At 34.2% G+C, this 16,836-nt stretch overlaps 1 protein-coding gene across 2 annotated transcripts in view; it reads left to right on the top strand.

Annotated features, from left to right (window-relative positions):
- The window catches only part of LOC140148399 (prominin-1-A-like), a 114,653-nt gene that overhangs the window by 48,770 nt on the left and 49,047 nt on the right, over positions 1–16,836 (top strand). For both annotated transcript variants that reach the window (XM_072170328.1, XM_072170327.1), the window contains exons 3-7: positions 4,137–4,201; positions 7,185–7,390; positions 10,696–10,816; positions 12,284–12,350; positions 13,610–13,699. In XM_072170328.1, the coding sequence (XP_072026429.1) occupies positions 4,137–4,201; positions 7,185–7,390; positions 10,696–10,816; positions 12,284–12,350; positions 13,610–13,699 (549 nt within the window). The remainder of the gene's footprint in view (positions 1–4,136; positions 4,202–7,184; positions 7,391–10,695; positions 10,817–12,283; positions 12,351–13,609; positions 13,700–16,836) is intronic.

Genomic DNA, 16,836 nt, shown 5'->3' with positions numbered 1-16,836 from the left:
ATATGCAGCCTGTGTAGTTAAATTTGGTGTCAAATTAAAGCTTGTGATGAGACCAATACAGTAAACCTTAGAAAAGTTGTAAAAAGTTATTAACATTTGAATAATTTGCATCTAATTAGCATAATGTGCGGGGTGGAGGAGGATCAGGAGGAGGAGGATCAGGAGGAGCAAATTTAATAAAAGTGACCCCTAGGGGTCATATGATGCAAGAGGTCCATTTCTTTTTTCACATTTTTACAATTCACTCTAAACTGCATACTATAACACCATACAATCATATTCCAGGTAATTTGATTTGCTTTGAGAAGCAATTTTGCATATTTTATTTTCCATTCGGGTTACACATTGAAGTCAATGGGAAAATATGCCTTGAAAGAGGCTGGCGCAAAATCATTTCAATTTTATTGAACCCTATGATGTTATATATGTATTTAAAGCTCTGACTGAGAGGAATTCAAATATGGCACTTTTAAATATGTGGGGTGAAGCTAACTTTTTTTTTAAATTTGTCAAATTTTACATTTTTTCCCTAAAATATTTGGTATTTTCAGTTTCATAACTCTTTAGTGTTACACCCTATGTCATTTTAAAGTGCATTTTTGGATTCCTTGGTTCATTTGCAGCCAGAAAATGTATACTTTTATATATGTTGGGTATAATATGTGAAAGGTATTCATATCTAAACGAAAAACATGCAATTTTCATCTCGCGAAAACATGTAACGCATTACCGGCCCAACTCAAAACGCATGGCCAAATAGCTATTGAACATTGCTATTTATTGCATATCAGACAATTGAATTAAAAGACAAATTAAACACAGAGTCAATGTGGTCCAAAAGGTGAACAGTATGGAGTAGTGGCCAGAATTAAGAGTAAATGTGACAAACAATAAAAACGTACAATTGGAACTTACATTTAATCAACAGTATCTTTCCTTAGGGAATTGCAAAGAACAAAATAGTTTTATAAAATTGGGACATCCACCATGAATGTTAGAACATTGATGAAAAACATTTACTTATTGTAATTTGATATCTCACAAAAAGGTGGAACCCAATCTTATTTGTAAATCTATGTAACAAAATATGTGTGATAAAAGCACAAAGAACATACTTTCAAATATTGACTTCATTCCAGGACTTTATTTCGCTCTTTTTTCTAGGTATGTCCTTTCTCACCGGCACTCCTTTAATAACCCAGAAACACTTTCCCAATGTTATCTAAAAGATTATTAGAAGAGTAAATTATGGCATTCACAAAATGTACCTGGATTAATATCAGGTACAAGAACTACAATCCCCGAAAAATGTCGTTGAAACGCTTTAGGCATCTTGAATGAAATCCAAAGTGTATATTTAATGTGGATAAAAATGTTCAATATTTGGAATTAGAAGAAAGCTGGGCCATCAATTAACACTTTTTCCTTCCCCACCCCCCATCATTCAATGTTGCGACACTTTGGAGACACGCTGAACACATTTGCACGCTTTCAACATTGCACGGGGAGTGGGGACTAATTTTCCCTAAAGACGCTTTAATGTTTCAAGACAGAATTCGGGATTGTATGAGGCAAACGCTAAAATTAACATCTGATTTTAATCTTTTGGCTATAACTTTAAAACTACTTGATAGAATCACTCCAAATTTTCAATGAATATTAGTTAGTGCATAAGCTATGATATGGGTATAAAATAAAACAACTAATTGTATCAATTTTTACTATATCGCCCTGCACTACAAGCAGGTTGCACCCCACCTGTGTATGTCTACAATCATAGACTGAATACAATAACGCTCTTTTCAAACATACTAATCTTACAGATGTGAGTGATCAGCATGATATAGTTCAATGCATAGGTATCGCGTGAACGCTGCAGTGCAGGGCAATATAGTCAAAAACGACCTTTTTCACCTTTTTCAGACCAACGCCCCGAGCAAAAAACAAAACAAAACGAACCAATAACAAAATCGCATTAGTACGCTTATGAAGTAGGCCTACTCATGCAGAGATATCTTTAAAATTGATATTTTATTTGCGTGAAATGGTAAAGTGCGATTGTAAATCGTCCCATTGAATCACATAGTGATTTGACGGTTTACCCTAGCCTAATACTGAATATTAATACAAGGAGTTTCTTTAATTTAGAAATGGTAAACCGTTGACAAAATTCATAATTTAGGCCGATTTGGTGTCAACTTTTATTTGTAAAGTGTTTTGTTTGAAAGCTTGTTAAAAACTACATCTAATTTTACTATTTTACGCTTTTGTTAGCTCTAACATTATTTACATTTTACTGATTTTAGCAAATGTAAATCGTCTGTCGAGATTTACCATTTTCATAATCACGAGAATGCAATGCGCACCCATATATCACGGAATCCCGTAATTATTTCAACATGACAGCGTGGTGTAATGGACAGTACTTCAGACGGTGAAACGGAAGGCTAGTGGTTCGAGCCTCAACAGTTTCAACTTTTTTTTCTTCTTTTTTTGTGTGGACTTATTCAAACCAGTAAATTATTCTTCTGTATTCATGACAATTGACATTGTGAAACACGAAAATAAGTTTTAAAGCCCTAATTTATCTATGGCATGATAATTGATTTTTTTAAATTGTAATAAAGACACAAATATATCCGGACATCTTTAAAGGTTATGAATATGGGCACTATAGCAATTGTAAGATAAACTATTCTTCTGTATTCATGACAATTGACATTATGAAACACGAAAATAAGTTTTAAAACCCTAATTTATCTATGGCATGATAATTGATTGTTTTTGTTTTAAATTGTAATAAAGACAAACATAGATCCGGACATCTTTAAAGGTCATGAATATGGGCACTATAGCAATTGTAAGATAACCCCCCCCCCACACACACACACACATACACACACCCCACACACACCCCCACCCCCTTCAAGTTTCATACGTTTCATAAGTATTTTACTTATAGAGTGCTTGCACATAAGGTCATTAGTTCAAATCATCTCCTCTATAGGCACGCTCCAGAAGATATGCAAATGGATGGAGTACAAAAGAATAATTGACCACTACCTAAATAAAAGATGAGTTGTTTTATTTTGTGCCCACATCATAGCCTATCTATTGATGAATAGTCATGGAAAATTTTTCACGCTGGTACCTATGCATTGAACTATATCATGCTGATCACTCACATCTGTAAGATTAGTATGTTTGAAAAGAGCGCTATTGTATTCAATCTATGATTGTAGACATACACAGGTGATGGGTGCAAGCTGCTTGTAGTGCAGGGCGATATAGTCAAAATTGATACAATTAGTTGTTTTATTTTATACCCACATCATAGCTTATGCGCTAACTAATATTCATTGAAAATTTGGAGTGATTCTATCAAGTAGTTTTAAAGTTATAGCCAAAAGATTAAAATCAGATGTTAATTTTAGCGTTTGCCTCAGACAATCTCCGAAAAATGTCGTTGAAACGCTTTAGGCATCTTGAATGAAATCCAAAGTGTATATTTAATGTGGATAAAAATGTTCAATATTTGGAATTAGAAGAAAGCTGGGCCATCAATTAACACTTTTCCTTCCCCACCCCCATCATTCAATGTTGCGACACTTTGGAGACACGCTGAACACATTTGCACGTTTCAACATTGCACGGGGAGTGGGGGACTAATTTTCCCTAAAGACGCTTTTAATGTTTCAAGACATATTTCGGGATTGTAGGTTCCTTAGAACTCACTTACAAAGTTAATTAACACAGATAAAGGAATCATCCACATAGTAGTGAACTATATCTACATTGTATGTTTGCTGTGTTCAAGACATGCTTCTATTTATAGCAGTTACTGGTAAGTTTTTTTTTACTGCAAGCTGCATTTTCTTTGCTGCAATAATGGTCTAAAATGAGGGTTTTTTCTTACTCTTCATACTTTGAATAACCATGTTTTCTTTATCAAGAAACAATCAGGGCTCTTCCCCCTTCCCAGCATCAGTTTGAAATGTCAATCTCTTTTGAGGATTTCATTTTGAGTAGGAACTAAATTGCAAATCTTATTTTATTTATGAAAAAAATGAAAGCTTCCTGAGTAGTATGTAACCTGGAGTGACATTTCCTTCTTTTTGTGTTTAATTTATCCACAGAACTTATAAATGATGCAATAGGAGGGCAACTAGATATTAGTACATTAACAGGGAAAATAACTGAGGTAAGTGATCACATCAATAGATAGTACAGATGATACTCAATCATGCAACTCCCGGCTTACATCATAACCTATGGCTGTTAGATGGTGGTTGTATCAGAAACAGAAATTTGAAGAGATTTAACAAAAGCCCAAAGACTTGTACTAAGACTAATTTCAGTTTATGCATTCTAATTTTTGGAAAAGACATGTTTCATTCTTATAATCAACCATTTAATTAAAGTAACACAAAGAAGTGAAAATTATAGCAAAATTTCGGCATATACTCAAGATTTTGAATGCTTAGACGTGTTCCAAGTCTTGTGATTTTTGTGACACGATTGTCAGAAAACATGCCGAAAATGCATGTTTTTGGATCTTTTTTCAAGAAATTAGTAAAAGAGTGAAATAGGTTTAATTAATTATTGTGTGCTTCATTCCATTCAACTTTGGAAATGTTACTTGTGACATGATTAAGGGGAATGAGTTGGATGTCGCTAATATTCTTTTTGAGAGATTGGCAAAAACAATGTCCAAATTCTTTTGTTTTATATTGTTTTCAGCCATTGATAAATTGCTCATAACTCTGTAACCAGATGTTCGATTTTGATGGGGTTTGCATTAAAATGTAGCATTTGTAAACTGCCAGAAAATGATGTAAAAAACTTCTTATTGAAAATTACCGACAAGTGACTCATTACCCTAGATCATGTCACATTTTTGTTTGTTTATTTACCTTGCTACTGCTAGTAGTAGTCTTATCAGAAAAAGCAAATGTTTTTTGATGAGACAATATTCAGATTTAAAACATTTGAAGCGTAGCTTGAGAAACGAATATTTAATTGGATAAATATTACTATTTTGCAATGTCTTAGTAGCAAGCATCATCACGACACACTTCTGTTATCCAAACAGAATCTTGAAATATATTGAAATTTAGATGAAATATATTGAAATTTAGATGAAATATATAATCCAGTGATGTATAGTCGCAGACTGCATCCTTGAAGTCATTTTCTATCGATATATTGTCTGCTTGATTACATAGAGGAGTTATTTATAGGCGTTTCTATTTTTATGTACTAGGTTAAAGATAATGGTAAATTACTTGTCTGGTGTCAGTTCAACTTACCTATCTCATTTTTTACTGTAGTAGATGTTGTGTATTTAAATGTGCTTTATCATTTCATCTGAATTGATGTTCAATCAAAAGCAATTATTTAAGTAGGTCAATTTGAGTGGAAAGAAGATGATTTGAAGGGTTTTATGCTTGATATACTGTGTGATGAATTTAAACTGATGAAAAAGACTAAAGAAGGAACAGCTTTTAATGTAGTAGTCTTATCAGAAAAAAAAGCAAGTGGTTTTAGTTAGACAATATTCAGATTAAAAACATTTGAAGCATAGCTTGAGAAACGAATGTTTAATTGCATAAATATTACTATTTTGCAATGTCTTAGTAGCAACCATCATCACGACACACTTCTGTTATCCAAATAAAATCTTGAAATATATTAAAATTTAGATAAAATATATAATCCAGTGATGTAGTCGCATACTGCATCCTTGAAGTCATTTTCTATCGATATATTGTCTGCTTGATTACATAGAGGAGTTATTTATAGGCGTTTCTATTTTTATGTACTAGGTTAAAGATAATGGTAAATTACTTGTCTGGTGTCAGTTCAACTTACCTATCTCATTTTTTACCGTATACTCTGATCAGCTCGTAATAGGTGGGACTCATAACATCGTGAATTGATGCAGAATTGCGTACACACAGCTAGACGCAGCATCTACGCGAACTGCGCTTTGCGTTTTGCGTGAATGATGTGTGCTTATGTGAATTTACGTGTACGTAAGTTGGAACTTTATTGACTCGCGCAGTAACAAAAACCGAATAATTTACGCTTATTAAGAGCTGATCATAGTATAGGAGATGTTTTGTATTTAAATGTGCTTTATTATTTCATCTGAATTGATGTTCAAAAGTCATTTTCTATCGATATATTGTCTGCTTGATTACATAGAGGAGTTATTTATAGGCGTTTCTATTTTTATGTACTAGGTTAAAGATAATGGTAAATTACTTGTCTGGTGTCAGTTCAACTTACCTATCTCATTTTTTACCGTAGGAGATGTTGTGTATTTAATGTGCTTTATCATTTCATCTGAATTGATGTTCAATCAAAAGCAATTATTTAAGTAGGTCAATTTGAGTGGAAAGGAAATGATTTGAAGGGTTTTATGCTTGATATACTGTGTGATGAATTTAAACTGATGCAAAAGACTAAAGAAGGAACAGCTTATAATGTAGAACTTATTTGTGTATTGTATCTTAGCCAGACCAGGTGATTGATGCAAAGCTCTAAGCTTTCATTCCCTTCAGAATGTAGTCTTCCAAATAAACAAGTCACTGTGCCTCATGGAAGAACAGAGGATTACTTGTATTATCCACTTAATGAGTTAACCAGGTTAAAGAAGGATCAAACAAACAGGGAAACAAATATTTGGTCAGTCATTTAATGCAATCAGTTTGAAAATAATAACATTTTTAATCTTATTTCTGAATTTGTTTTTAAAACATACAACCTAGATTGTCTTTATATGAGTAGTAGTGTCAGCCCTGGGATAATCTGTATGTGTAAGTGTTTGTAGGACTCTACACTGGGTTTCAGAGAAGAACGGCAGTCCCTTGCTCAGATTGATGTGAGTGCCCTGTTAATGAACGACATACACAGAGCTTTGTGTTCAAGGGCACCGATCTGAACCGACCAATGATTTGACGCACAATCAGATTATCGGTCTGTTGCTATGATTGTCAGATGATTGATTCAGCCAATCAGAACCCCACTTCTGTGTTTACACCTTTCACGCTCTCAAAATGTAAACAAGTGCCATTCGTCTTTGACACAAACTGTAGGTATCCAAGCAAGAGCAAGATCCAAGTGTGGTGAGCTTGTTTCCATATTAAAAGTAACTGATTTTGTTGTTGTTGTCATTTCAGTTTCAGGGTAATTTGATGGGTTTTGCCATCTGTTTCGTCATAGGGGCACTTTTCGTAGTCATATTTCCCATTGTGTGCCTTTGCTTTTGCTGCTGCCGCTGCTGTAATAACTGTGGAGGAAAGATGTATCAGGAACAGAGTGATTCAGACAGATGTAAACGTGTCTGCTTTGCCGTGTCGCTGGTCATTATTACTGCAGTTCTTGCGTAAGTAACAATTATATCTTAGCACCGGAGAAAAATACAATTTGGGAAGCCAAAAAATGTGAAAAATTATAATTTTTCAAAAGACACTTCAAAATTATAGACCCTAAATTTCTTGTTATTCAAGATTGGAACCAGAGAAAAACTGCTATTTAAAAAACAACAACTAACAGTTCTGAGGTTTTTATTCAAAGTTGGATAAAGTTTTACATTTTAAATACTGTTGCTTCTATTGAACAGCCAGGGACATATTGAATTAACATGCATTGTTAGCTGTTCAATAGAAGGAAAAGTATTGAAAATGTACAACTTTATCCAGCTTTGAATCCAACATTTTGCTTCTGTGCTTAATTATATCTTTCCCAAAACTATTGCTGAAGGATCATATAATTATTGTCTCGTTGTAAAATTGTTGGTAGAGAACTATGTGATCAGTCTGTCAAGCATTATACTGCTTGGGTATTATTATAGTCAGTGGATGGAAATGTGGGCAGGTTCAAGCAAGCCATTAGAGTTAGTCCTGCAACTGTTGATGCCAAAAAATAAAAAATAGTCAATGATATAATTATTATGTTCTCATCAGTGGTGTCCACATAGGTCAACACCAAACTTTGCCTTTTTGGCAAGTCAAAATTAGACAACATGGAAAATTAAACTATTTGGGGCAAAAATTGCACATTTTCAGGCAAATGAATTTTCCTATTCCAAATATCACCTTCCTCCCAACCTGTTTTCATCTATTCTACATATATTATGCTTGCTACAGGTATGACAGTATTCAGTCTCTTATGCAGAGAGAGAAAAAAATATTCAATATTCTTCAGATTGTCCCAATTTCCCAAACCTGTAGGCCTGGCTGGCTTATTTTATTTTGAAGTGGCATATCAAAATGTTTTCCTTCATATGATGAGAAGGAAACATGATACATAGGCTCTAAGTTATACAACAAAACAATGTACTAAGACTCTGAACATGAGATGGAGAAAGGAAGCACTAAAGAAGTACATAGAGCTAACCACAGCGGATGCAAAACCGCTTTGAAGGAAGGGAAATAATTATTGACCAGAGGAGATGCTAATTAATGGTGATTTCATGAGACTGGAGTGGGACCAGACAATTACTTCATGTGTATGTTTATGCCATCAGTATCTCAGACCATGAGAAAACACATTCCCTGTTAGGATTTTGTTGTTGGGCCAATTTGACTATTTATTAACATTTCTTAGCCCATGGCTTGAGCAAAATTTGTCAAATTCTACAAATTGAAAAGAAAATTGAGAAATTTATTTGATATTTTGTGTATGACTACAAGGTCAAGTTGATGTATGATTAGCATGGCTTTCTTTTTAATGTTGTTCTCAAGATAATTAAAGTAAATCAATTAAGCCCCTTTGACTAATCACAAGATACAAATTTGTTCAATCCTTGGATCAACTGTCGATGCTGTCCCAGTGCTTGTTATTAATGAACTATCAACTAACTAAACAGAATTAATGCTAAATTTATATTGGTCAATATCAATACAGGCAAAGATTCATTTAACTTTGTGTCACTCCCCCATTGGATGTTGTGTCATATTTGTGTCATATTTTCCCTGTTTTTAAAGATTCATATGTTATCACAATTAACAATAGTAAATTAATTGATTTCATAAATAATAAGGATCGACCAAGCATCGATGGTCGATCGAAAGATCGAACTAATTTGTTTCTATTGCCTTGTTTGTGTTTTAATGTATCTTGAATATGGACATCTTTTATTTGAATTCTGTAATGAAAGGGAAAATAAATAAATTCATAAATAATTTCATCAAATATATGAATTTTGTATGTTTTTCAAGTACACTTTATCAACAAAGTGACCTCTTTTGAGTCTTGTACATTTCAAATGGTGTCACTTTGCTCACCTGACACAAACTGTCATCTGGTTGAATTCATATAATAATACAAAACCATACTTTTTTAATACAACAACCTACTCATTTCTTTATTTAGCCCCAAAGAAATTTGATGATGTCAGCGATACTAAAGCTTCATAGCCCATAACGGCGATGCACTATATTGAAAGAGCTCAATGCCCTAGTTTATGATTACCTGGTTATGTCAACATACTATTCAAATTAACTATTGTATTTTTTTCACGTAAGAGATGTGACTGTACAAGATTTCAAGGGATTGCCTTTGACTCATAGTTTGGGAAGGTGTACTTGATAAAACCAGTGACCCGTATTATTGCTATGGGATTTGTTTATAATCATCTCATTATTTTCATGGTTAGATTTGCAATTAATAATACACAGAGGGAAGTATCACAGAGGGAATATCTTTTCATATTTAGTTTCTCACCTTCTTCTTTTTCTATAAGCCCTACATACTGTATAAATCAGTGCATATCTGTAATACAATACTAACTGATCACTGTTCCATAGCAAGATACCAATACATAAATTAGGAATTTAAAAATTATATATTACTACACAACCAACAAACTTAATGCATTTGATACATAAGCAAATACAGTGCAAAGAAAATAAATGTTGTTAAAGATCTGTTATATTTATATATCCCATATTTTTTGCATTTTTGATATGTGACACAGAAGCCGTTTCCAGAGCCCGGGAGCTGCAATGCATTTTATGCAGCATTCAGCAATAACTGCAGTTATTGAAATTCAACAAGCCTTTAAATCTTGTCAATCAACATTTTTACCCAAGACTTGTAACAAATTATCTTGTGAAAGAAATCAATGGAATGAATGAATTGAAATAAGATGGCACCTGTTGAAAATTACCACCGGATCATGTGTCTTTGTCTTGAACCAGGGTAATTGCACATCAACCTTGTGCAAATATACTTGCAAAAATGAATATTTTGCTGTTCTGAAAATTATTGTAACATAATAGTAAGCTGATCAGCTGAATTCAGCTTTTTTGACTATTCAAATTTACACATTTTTTTTTTTTTTTTTTTTCTTTTTGCCAATTTCATGCTGTTTTTCAGCTTTTTTTTGGTATACTTCAGCTTTTTTCAAGCAAAGCCACTCTCATGCCTGATAATAACTGGGGCAATTTTAGTTGCCCCTGGTCATGAAGATTTCCATTGAAACAACGGGCATTTGCTGGTTGAACAGGGGTATAATTGCCCATGGGTAAAATTGCCCAAGGCTCCTGCTTATTTGAACCCTCTCAGGATTTGCAACCTCAAATTTCCTTAAACACCATGGATTGGATTCCTTTCTTGATATCAGAATTTATCAGTCATTAGCACCATTTTCTTATAACAAACCAACCTTTTTCATTTTCATTTTAGTGGTGGCATAGGAACAGCATATAGTGTGAACAGTTTTATGAGTACTACTGTAGACACCCTTCCTGAAGACATTATAGCCAACATAGATGATATTCTAGCCTATGTCAATAACACCCTAGGGGTAAGTAACTGACTATAACAAGCAAGGATCACTACGTATTATTGATTGATTGACATTGATGTAACACGTGTCATATTTTGCCAACATGGAATTAGCCTCTTTGGAATACATAATATTGTTAAACTATCTTGTATAGTCACTGACACATCCTTCAATCAGTTCAAGCATACTTGTTATCATCAGTATGATACCAAATGGACTAATGCAGGGTGTAGGGATACAGGGAAGGGGGTATAGAGGAGCGTGTATGATTTTAAGTTGCCACCACATATTTCGGATAAGGTGCACCACAAATTTTGGTGAGGTTACTATATTTGGGGCCTGGGGGGTTCCCATTGACAGACTGTGTAAAATGATGGACTTTTGTTTAAAGACCCAGAACATCATGCCATTTTTGTATGTTTCTATTATGGCAAACTAAAACTGTTGGGGTTCAAAAGGGAACCCCACACACATTCAAATGAATTAAATACAGTAAGAATTTAATTATTACTGTTTGAGTGTTTTAAGTACCGGCTAACCTGTGATTCAAATATTAAATGACAACAGAGGTGCAGAGAAATTAATACTTAAATTCTTTTCTCTAAAATTGACTTAAAAAGGATGTTTCAATTCATCTAATGTTTTTTGTTCCATATTCTGCATTAAAATTTGAATTTGTGAGCTTCTGATCACAAAGATCAACTTTTTTGTCTCTTGCATCAAATTATATCCCCATATAGTCTTAAATGAAAGAATTCGATTATGCCAGGCCCTGGTGAGGATGGAATTTTCAAAATGAGAAAATCTGAAAGCATAATGAAAAAAAGTGAAGAATAAAAAATACAAAACAATGCTAAGTAAATTATATAAAAAGAGTTAAAATATGAAACACTAGGCTACAGACTTGCTAAGAAGCTTTTGTTTCTATCAATGTAATAAACAAAAACTTCAGACAAATATTATGCAGTTCCATGAATTGTTTGTGTGAAGCACAAACCAAGGTAATGCATGCTGTATGGTGCTACGTGCCTGCAAAACTATGAAATGCAACTCCATTGCTGCTTTATGCTATGCGTATTCATCATGTTACTACAGCAGTTGTTATGATTTAGGGTCCAGTCAGGGTTTATTTGCAGTTTTTAGGGATAAGGTAGGAAAGAGCTAAACAAACCGACACAGGAGTGATACTGGAAAGTAGGTACCGTAGTAGCAATATAATTATAGATCAAGTTCTGTTTACATTTAGAGCTACAAGTTTCCAGTGTCTATTATTGCTTCAAAATTTAGTTCAAAGCAGGATTTAATGTCAATTACACTTAATTTAAAACAGTCCTCTTCATGTGAACACAGTTGTAATAGGTAATTCTTGGAAAAACAATTTAAAATGAACATATTTGAGTGATAGATGAGCTGATATGAGATACTTATTGGAAGTAAGATGAGCAGTATATTTATAACATCATTGTATGATTTATGTATTTACAGGAGATTACATTCCTTGTAGATGATCAGTTGGGATGGACACTAGATGAACTAGGAGGAGACCTTGAGGGTATGTTATATGAGACTATGACAGGCAGAACAATGTTGTCATTTCAACTGTCTATTTCAAATCTTTGATAAGTGATAAGATTTAATCATGTACTGTGTGTACTGAGTCCAGAAAAATACAGAACTAATTTTTTTGGATTAAAAAATTATTATCCTGTTTTGCCAAATGAAACATAGCTAAATCCTAATCCTTTAGTTAGTCCTAACTGGCAATGAAAGTAAAATTTTAATATTTGGTCAATTTTTGTAAATAAGGGCCAAAAGCATGCATTTTTAAGGCGTTTTTCGACCTTTTTTGTATTCTGTGACAGTCAAGCCCAAAGACTTGAACAAAGACTAATTTCGACGTTATGTATTCTAATTTTTGGAAAACACATTTTCCAATATTTTTCATAACCAATTAGCAAAAATAACATATAATATTAAAATTATGAGCTAACTCTTAGCTTATACTCAAGATTTTGTATGCTTAGACTTGTGCCAAGTCTTACAATTTTGTCACTACAATTGTAAGAAAACATGCAAAATTATATGTTTTTGGACCGTTTTACCTCGCATCACAAAAATATTAAAATTTGACTTTTATTGCCAGTTAGGACTAACTAAAGTATTAGGATTTAGCTATGTTTCATTTGGCAAAACAGGATACTATTTTTTTAATCAAAAAAGAAATAGTTCTGTATTTTTCTGGAATGGGACAGAGTAGTGCAGTGAGCATCATACATATTCAGTTTATGAAGCTAGTCAGTTTGGTCACATGGATTTTGATGTCGTGAAACGTGCACTAAAATGAGTTTTCTGGCAATTCATGATTTATGATATTTTTACAATACTGATGATGTGGTAACCAAGGTAATATTTAAAATGGTACAAATATAGCTTCAATCGCTTTAACTTTTGTAATCAAAGAACCATAATGCATGTGTGAATGGTTGTGACTTGGGGACTATTGTGACATCTCTTGTGAGATAAGCAAGCTTTAAATTGATCTCATATTTTTTTCATAAAATTGTGAAAAGGTGAAAAAAAAATTAAAGAAATTTTAAAATGTAAGCATTTAGAGTAACTTGAATGAAAATAATTGAAGAAATAACCAAACATGTTGCATTGATATTGATATATATCAGCTTAATTTGTTCATAGATTTGGTTCAGGTTAAACTTGTACTTAATTTTCATTCTGGAATGTTTGAATGTTTTTAAGTGTCAATCCTCACAATTAATTTTGATATATTTCTATCCTCATTCCATGTATATACAGATATAGGTACTCTGGTAGGTGAACCAGTAAGAGATCAACTTAATACCAATGTAGGACCTGCCCTTGATGCTGTCTACGCCTTATCCGATGGTAAGATTTGATGCAGAAATATGCATCAATTGATATGTCTTGTGTTTTGACATACTGACAAGTACCCAATATAAATAGGTCTCAGATTCGCCACCAGGTTCTCATGTTTTGCAACCCTTGTTGGCTTAAGTGATTTGAAGTCTTCATCTGTCTTTGGTACAATGTATGTACCCCAGCAATCTAAAATGTGACAGATTGGATGCAAGTTGTTGTATGGATTCTATTACTGTAAAGTAACAGCAACAACAGTAATTTTGCCTTCATTTTAAGATTTCAACACACAGCTCAAAGTTTAAAAAATTAAATGTCTTATCCGCTTCATTCTTTAAGGTGGCATGCAGGATCACTCAAAGCGGGAAATTTTAGACATTGTTTTGTATTGTATCTTTAAAAGTAATGATGATAAGTATATAAAAGTATACATTTTCAGAAAGGAAATGATGCAAGGAATCGAACTAGCATGACAGATTTCTGCAAAAATGAGCAGTTTTTGAGAAATGCACCAAATTTTATTTCCTTTGCCAAATGGTGTGGGTCCACCATAACAACTTACACTTTTGCAGAAATCTGTGGTGCTAGTTGGATTCCTTGCATCATTTCCTTTCTGAAAATATATACTTTTATGTGCTTATCATCATTACTGCCTGCCCCCTTAAAAAAAAAGGAAGAATACCAAGTAAGCGTTAAAGGGATAATGTTGTCAATAAGATATTCTCCACACATCCAACACGGATTTAGGTTCTTTTTGTCAATTAACAATACAATTATTGCGTGAGAGGAGAAATGAAAAGAATATAGTATTCGAAAAAAATGATCAAACAAGATATAAAACTCCATCATTCCAAGTTTTTTCTAACTAAATGAGTATAGGCAAAATCATCATATCAATTCTGAGAAACTGCCAGGTCCCTGTACATGGAAGATCAAAAGTGAACCTTGTATTTGCTAGACATTTTGACATGCTGACAGGCGCACACAGTTGATTCTGAGAATCTGTTGACAGATTCTTGTATGCTGTAGTAGTAACCCATGCCATCACCTACAAATTATAATACTGTGATAGCACCTGTCAAAGTATTTGCTGGGTAGATTTTCTTGGATGAATAGCTAATATCCTTGAGTTGGAAATATTTGATCATTTCAATTGGCTTTTTATTTGATTGATTTATCTCAGGCTTATTGTTAATATTAGGAGAGAAACCTATGATATTACTGTTAGTTTGTTTGAAAACAAACTAATATCTTGACACTTTCAAAAAACATGTTACCTACATTATTTAAAAAACTTTGAAGCATCGGATGTGACTATCTTGGATTTACCTTCTTTCTTTATATTCATATCAGGGGCGTAGCAAGCGGGGGGACAGGGTGGACGAAGTCCATGGGCCCGAGTGTTCAGGGGCCCGAGCACAAAAGCGAAAATTAAACAAGGGCTGATAATGGAGAGCAGGGCCGGATTTACCATTGGGCCATTGTCCATGGGCCACTGATGCTCTTGCTACGCCCCTGATTCATATGGTAATAACCAAAGTGTTTTTCAGTGTCACAGGACAACAGTATATACTTGGTAACTAGTGCAAGTGTTCTGTTGCCTAAACATTACTGAATGAAACAACACTCATCTAATTTACAAGAATATTGCTGTTTTTGCAAAATGCTAATAAACTGTTTTTGCAAAATCACTATCATTTGATGGGATTTTGAATAGATGCACGGGCGTTTGATATGTACATTTAGAAATCGCAAGCTCTCTAATAACAGTAAGTCTACACATTTGTTTATATCTAACTTTAATTAATCATATGTGGAAGACAACTTTATAAGATGAACCTCACTTTCCATTCAGTACGTCTTATCCATTATTAGCAATATATATTTTACATTACGAAGAGAGGAGCACTTTAATAGTACACTTTATAGAGCAGCATTTCACATCTACTTCAAAATAATGTCAATTAGTGAATGTTGAGACAGAAGACAGATGCTTAATGATTTGTAATGTTTTCTAGCCATTGGCAATTATACATGCTTAGAACACACCGAGGTTTAGTAGTTTTACCAAATATGTTAACATTTGCTTTGTGAAAGGAAGGAAGGGGTGGGGTGGGGTGGTGGGATGAAGAGTGAGAGTGGGGTGGCATGGTGGAGAGAGGATATGTAAAAGAAAGCAAGAGATAGAGAGGGGTGGGGTGGAGGGATGAAGAGAGTGAGATTGGGGTGGAATGGTAGAGAGAGGATATGTGAAAGAAAGCAAGAGATGGAGAGGGTTGGGATGGAGGGATGAAGAGAGTGAGATTGGGGTGGAATGGTAGAGAGAGGATATGTGAAAGAAAGCAAGAGATGGAGAGGGGTGGGGTGGAGGGATGAAGAGAGTGAAATTGGGGTGGAATGGTAGAGAGAGGATATGTGAAAGAAAGCAAGAGATGGAGAGGGGTGCGGTGGAGGGATGAAGAGAGTGAAATTGGGGTGGAATGGTGGAGAGAGGATATGTGAAAGAAAGCAAGAGATAGAGAGGGGTGGGGTGGAGGGATGAAGAGAGTGAAATTGGGGTGGAATGGTGGAGAGAGGATATGTGAAAGAAAGCAAGAGATAGAGAGGGGTGGGGTGGAGGGATGAAGAGTGAGAGATTGGCATGGGGTGGAATGGTGGAGAGAGGATATGTGAAAGAAAGCAAGAGATAGAGAGGGGGTGGGGTGGAGGGATGAAGCGAGTGGGGTGGAATGGTGGAGAGAGGATGTGATGGAAAGAAGCAACATTTGAGACACAGGCAGACATACAGAATGAGGCAATTTATATTACATGTATAGAACAGCATTTGCTTTGAGGTAAAAAGACCAAAGAGTGAGTGAGAGAGAGACTCTGACCAAAGGAAGCAGGAATAGAGAGATGACCAGACATACAGAAATAGGCAGACAGAATCAGACAAATGATAACACGTCTAGGAGGAAGGTATTGTAGAGAAGACATACATGTTATTGTCTTGTTAATTCCCAGAAGAAACAAAGATAGAAATTGTGAGTAGGCCACAAATCAAACCATCCGCAAGGGAACATCAAAGGAAAAACAGAGTAAAGAGCTAAGAAAACCCATTCATTAATACGGCAAGATGAGCACCACTTTCATAGCTTTTACTAGAA

Source organism: Amphiura filiformis, chromosome 3 (genome assembly GCF_039555335.1).
Source record: "Amphiura filiformis chromosome 3, Afil_fr2py, whole genome shotgun sequence".
NCBI classification, from domain to species: Eukaryota; Metazoa; Echinodermata; class Ophiuroidea; order Amphilepidida; family Amphiuridae; genus Amphiura; species Amphiura filiformis.
This window is presented reverse-complemented; position numbering and strand designations above follow the sequence as displayed.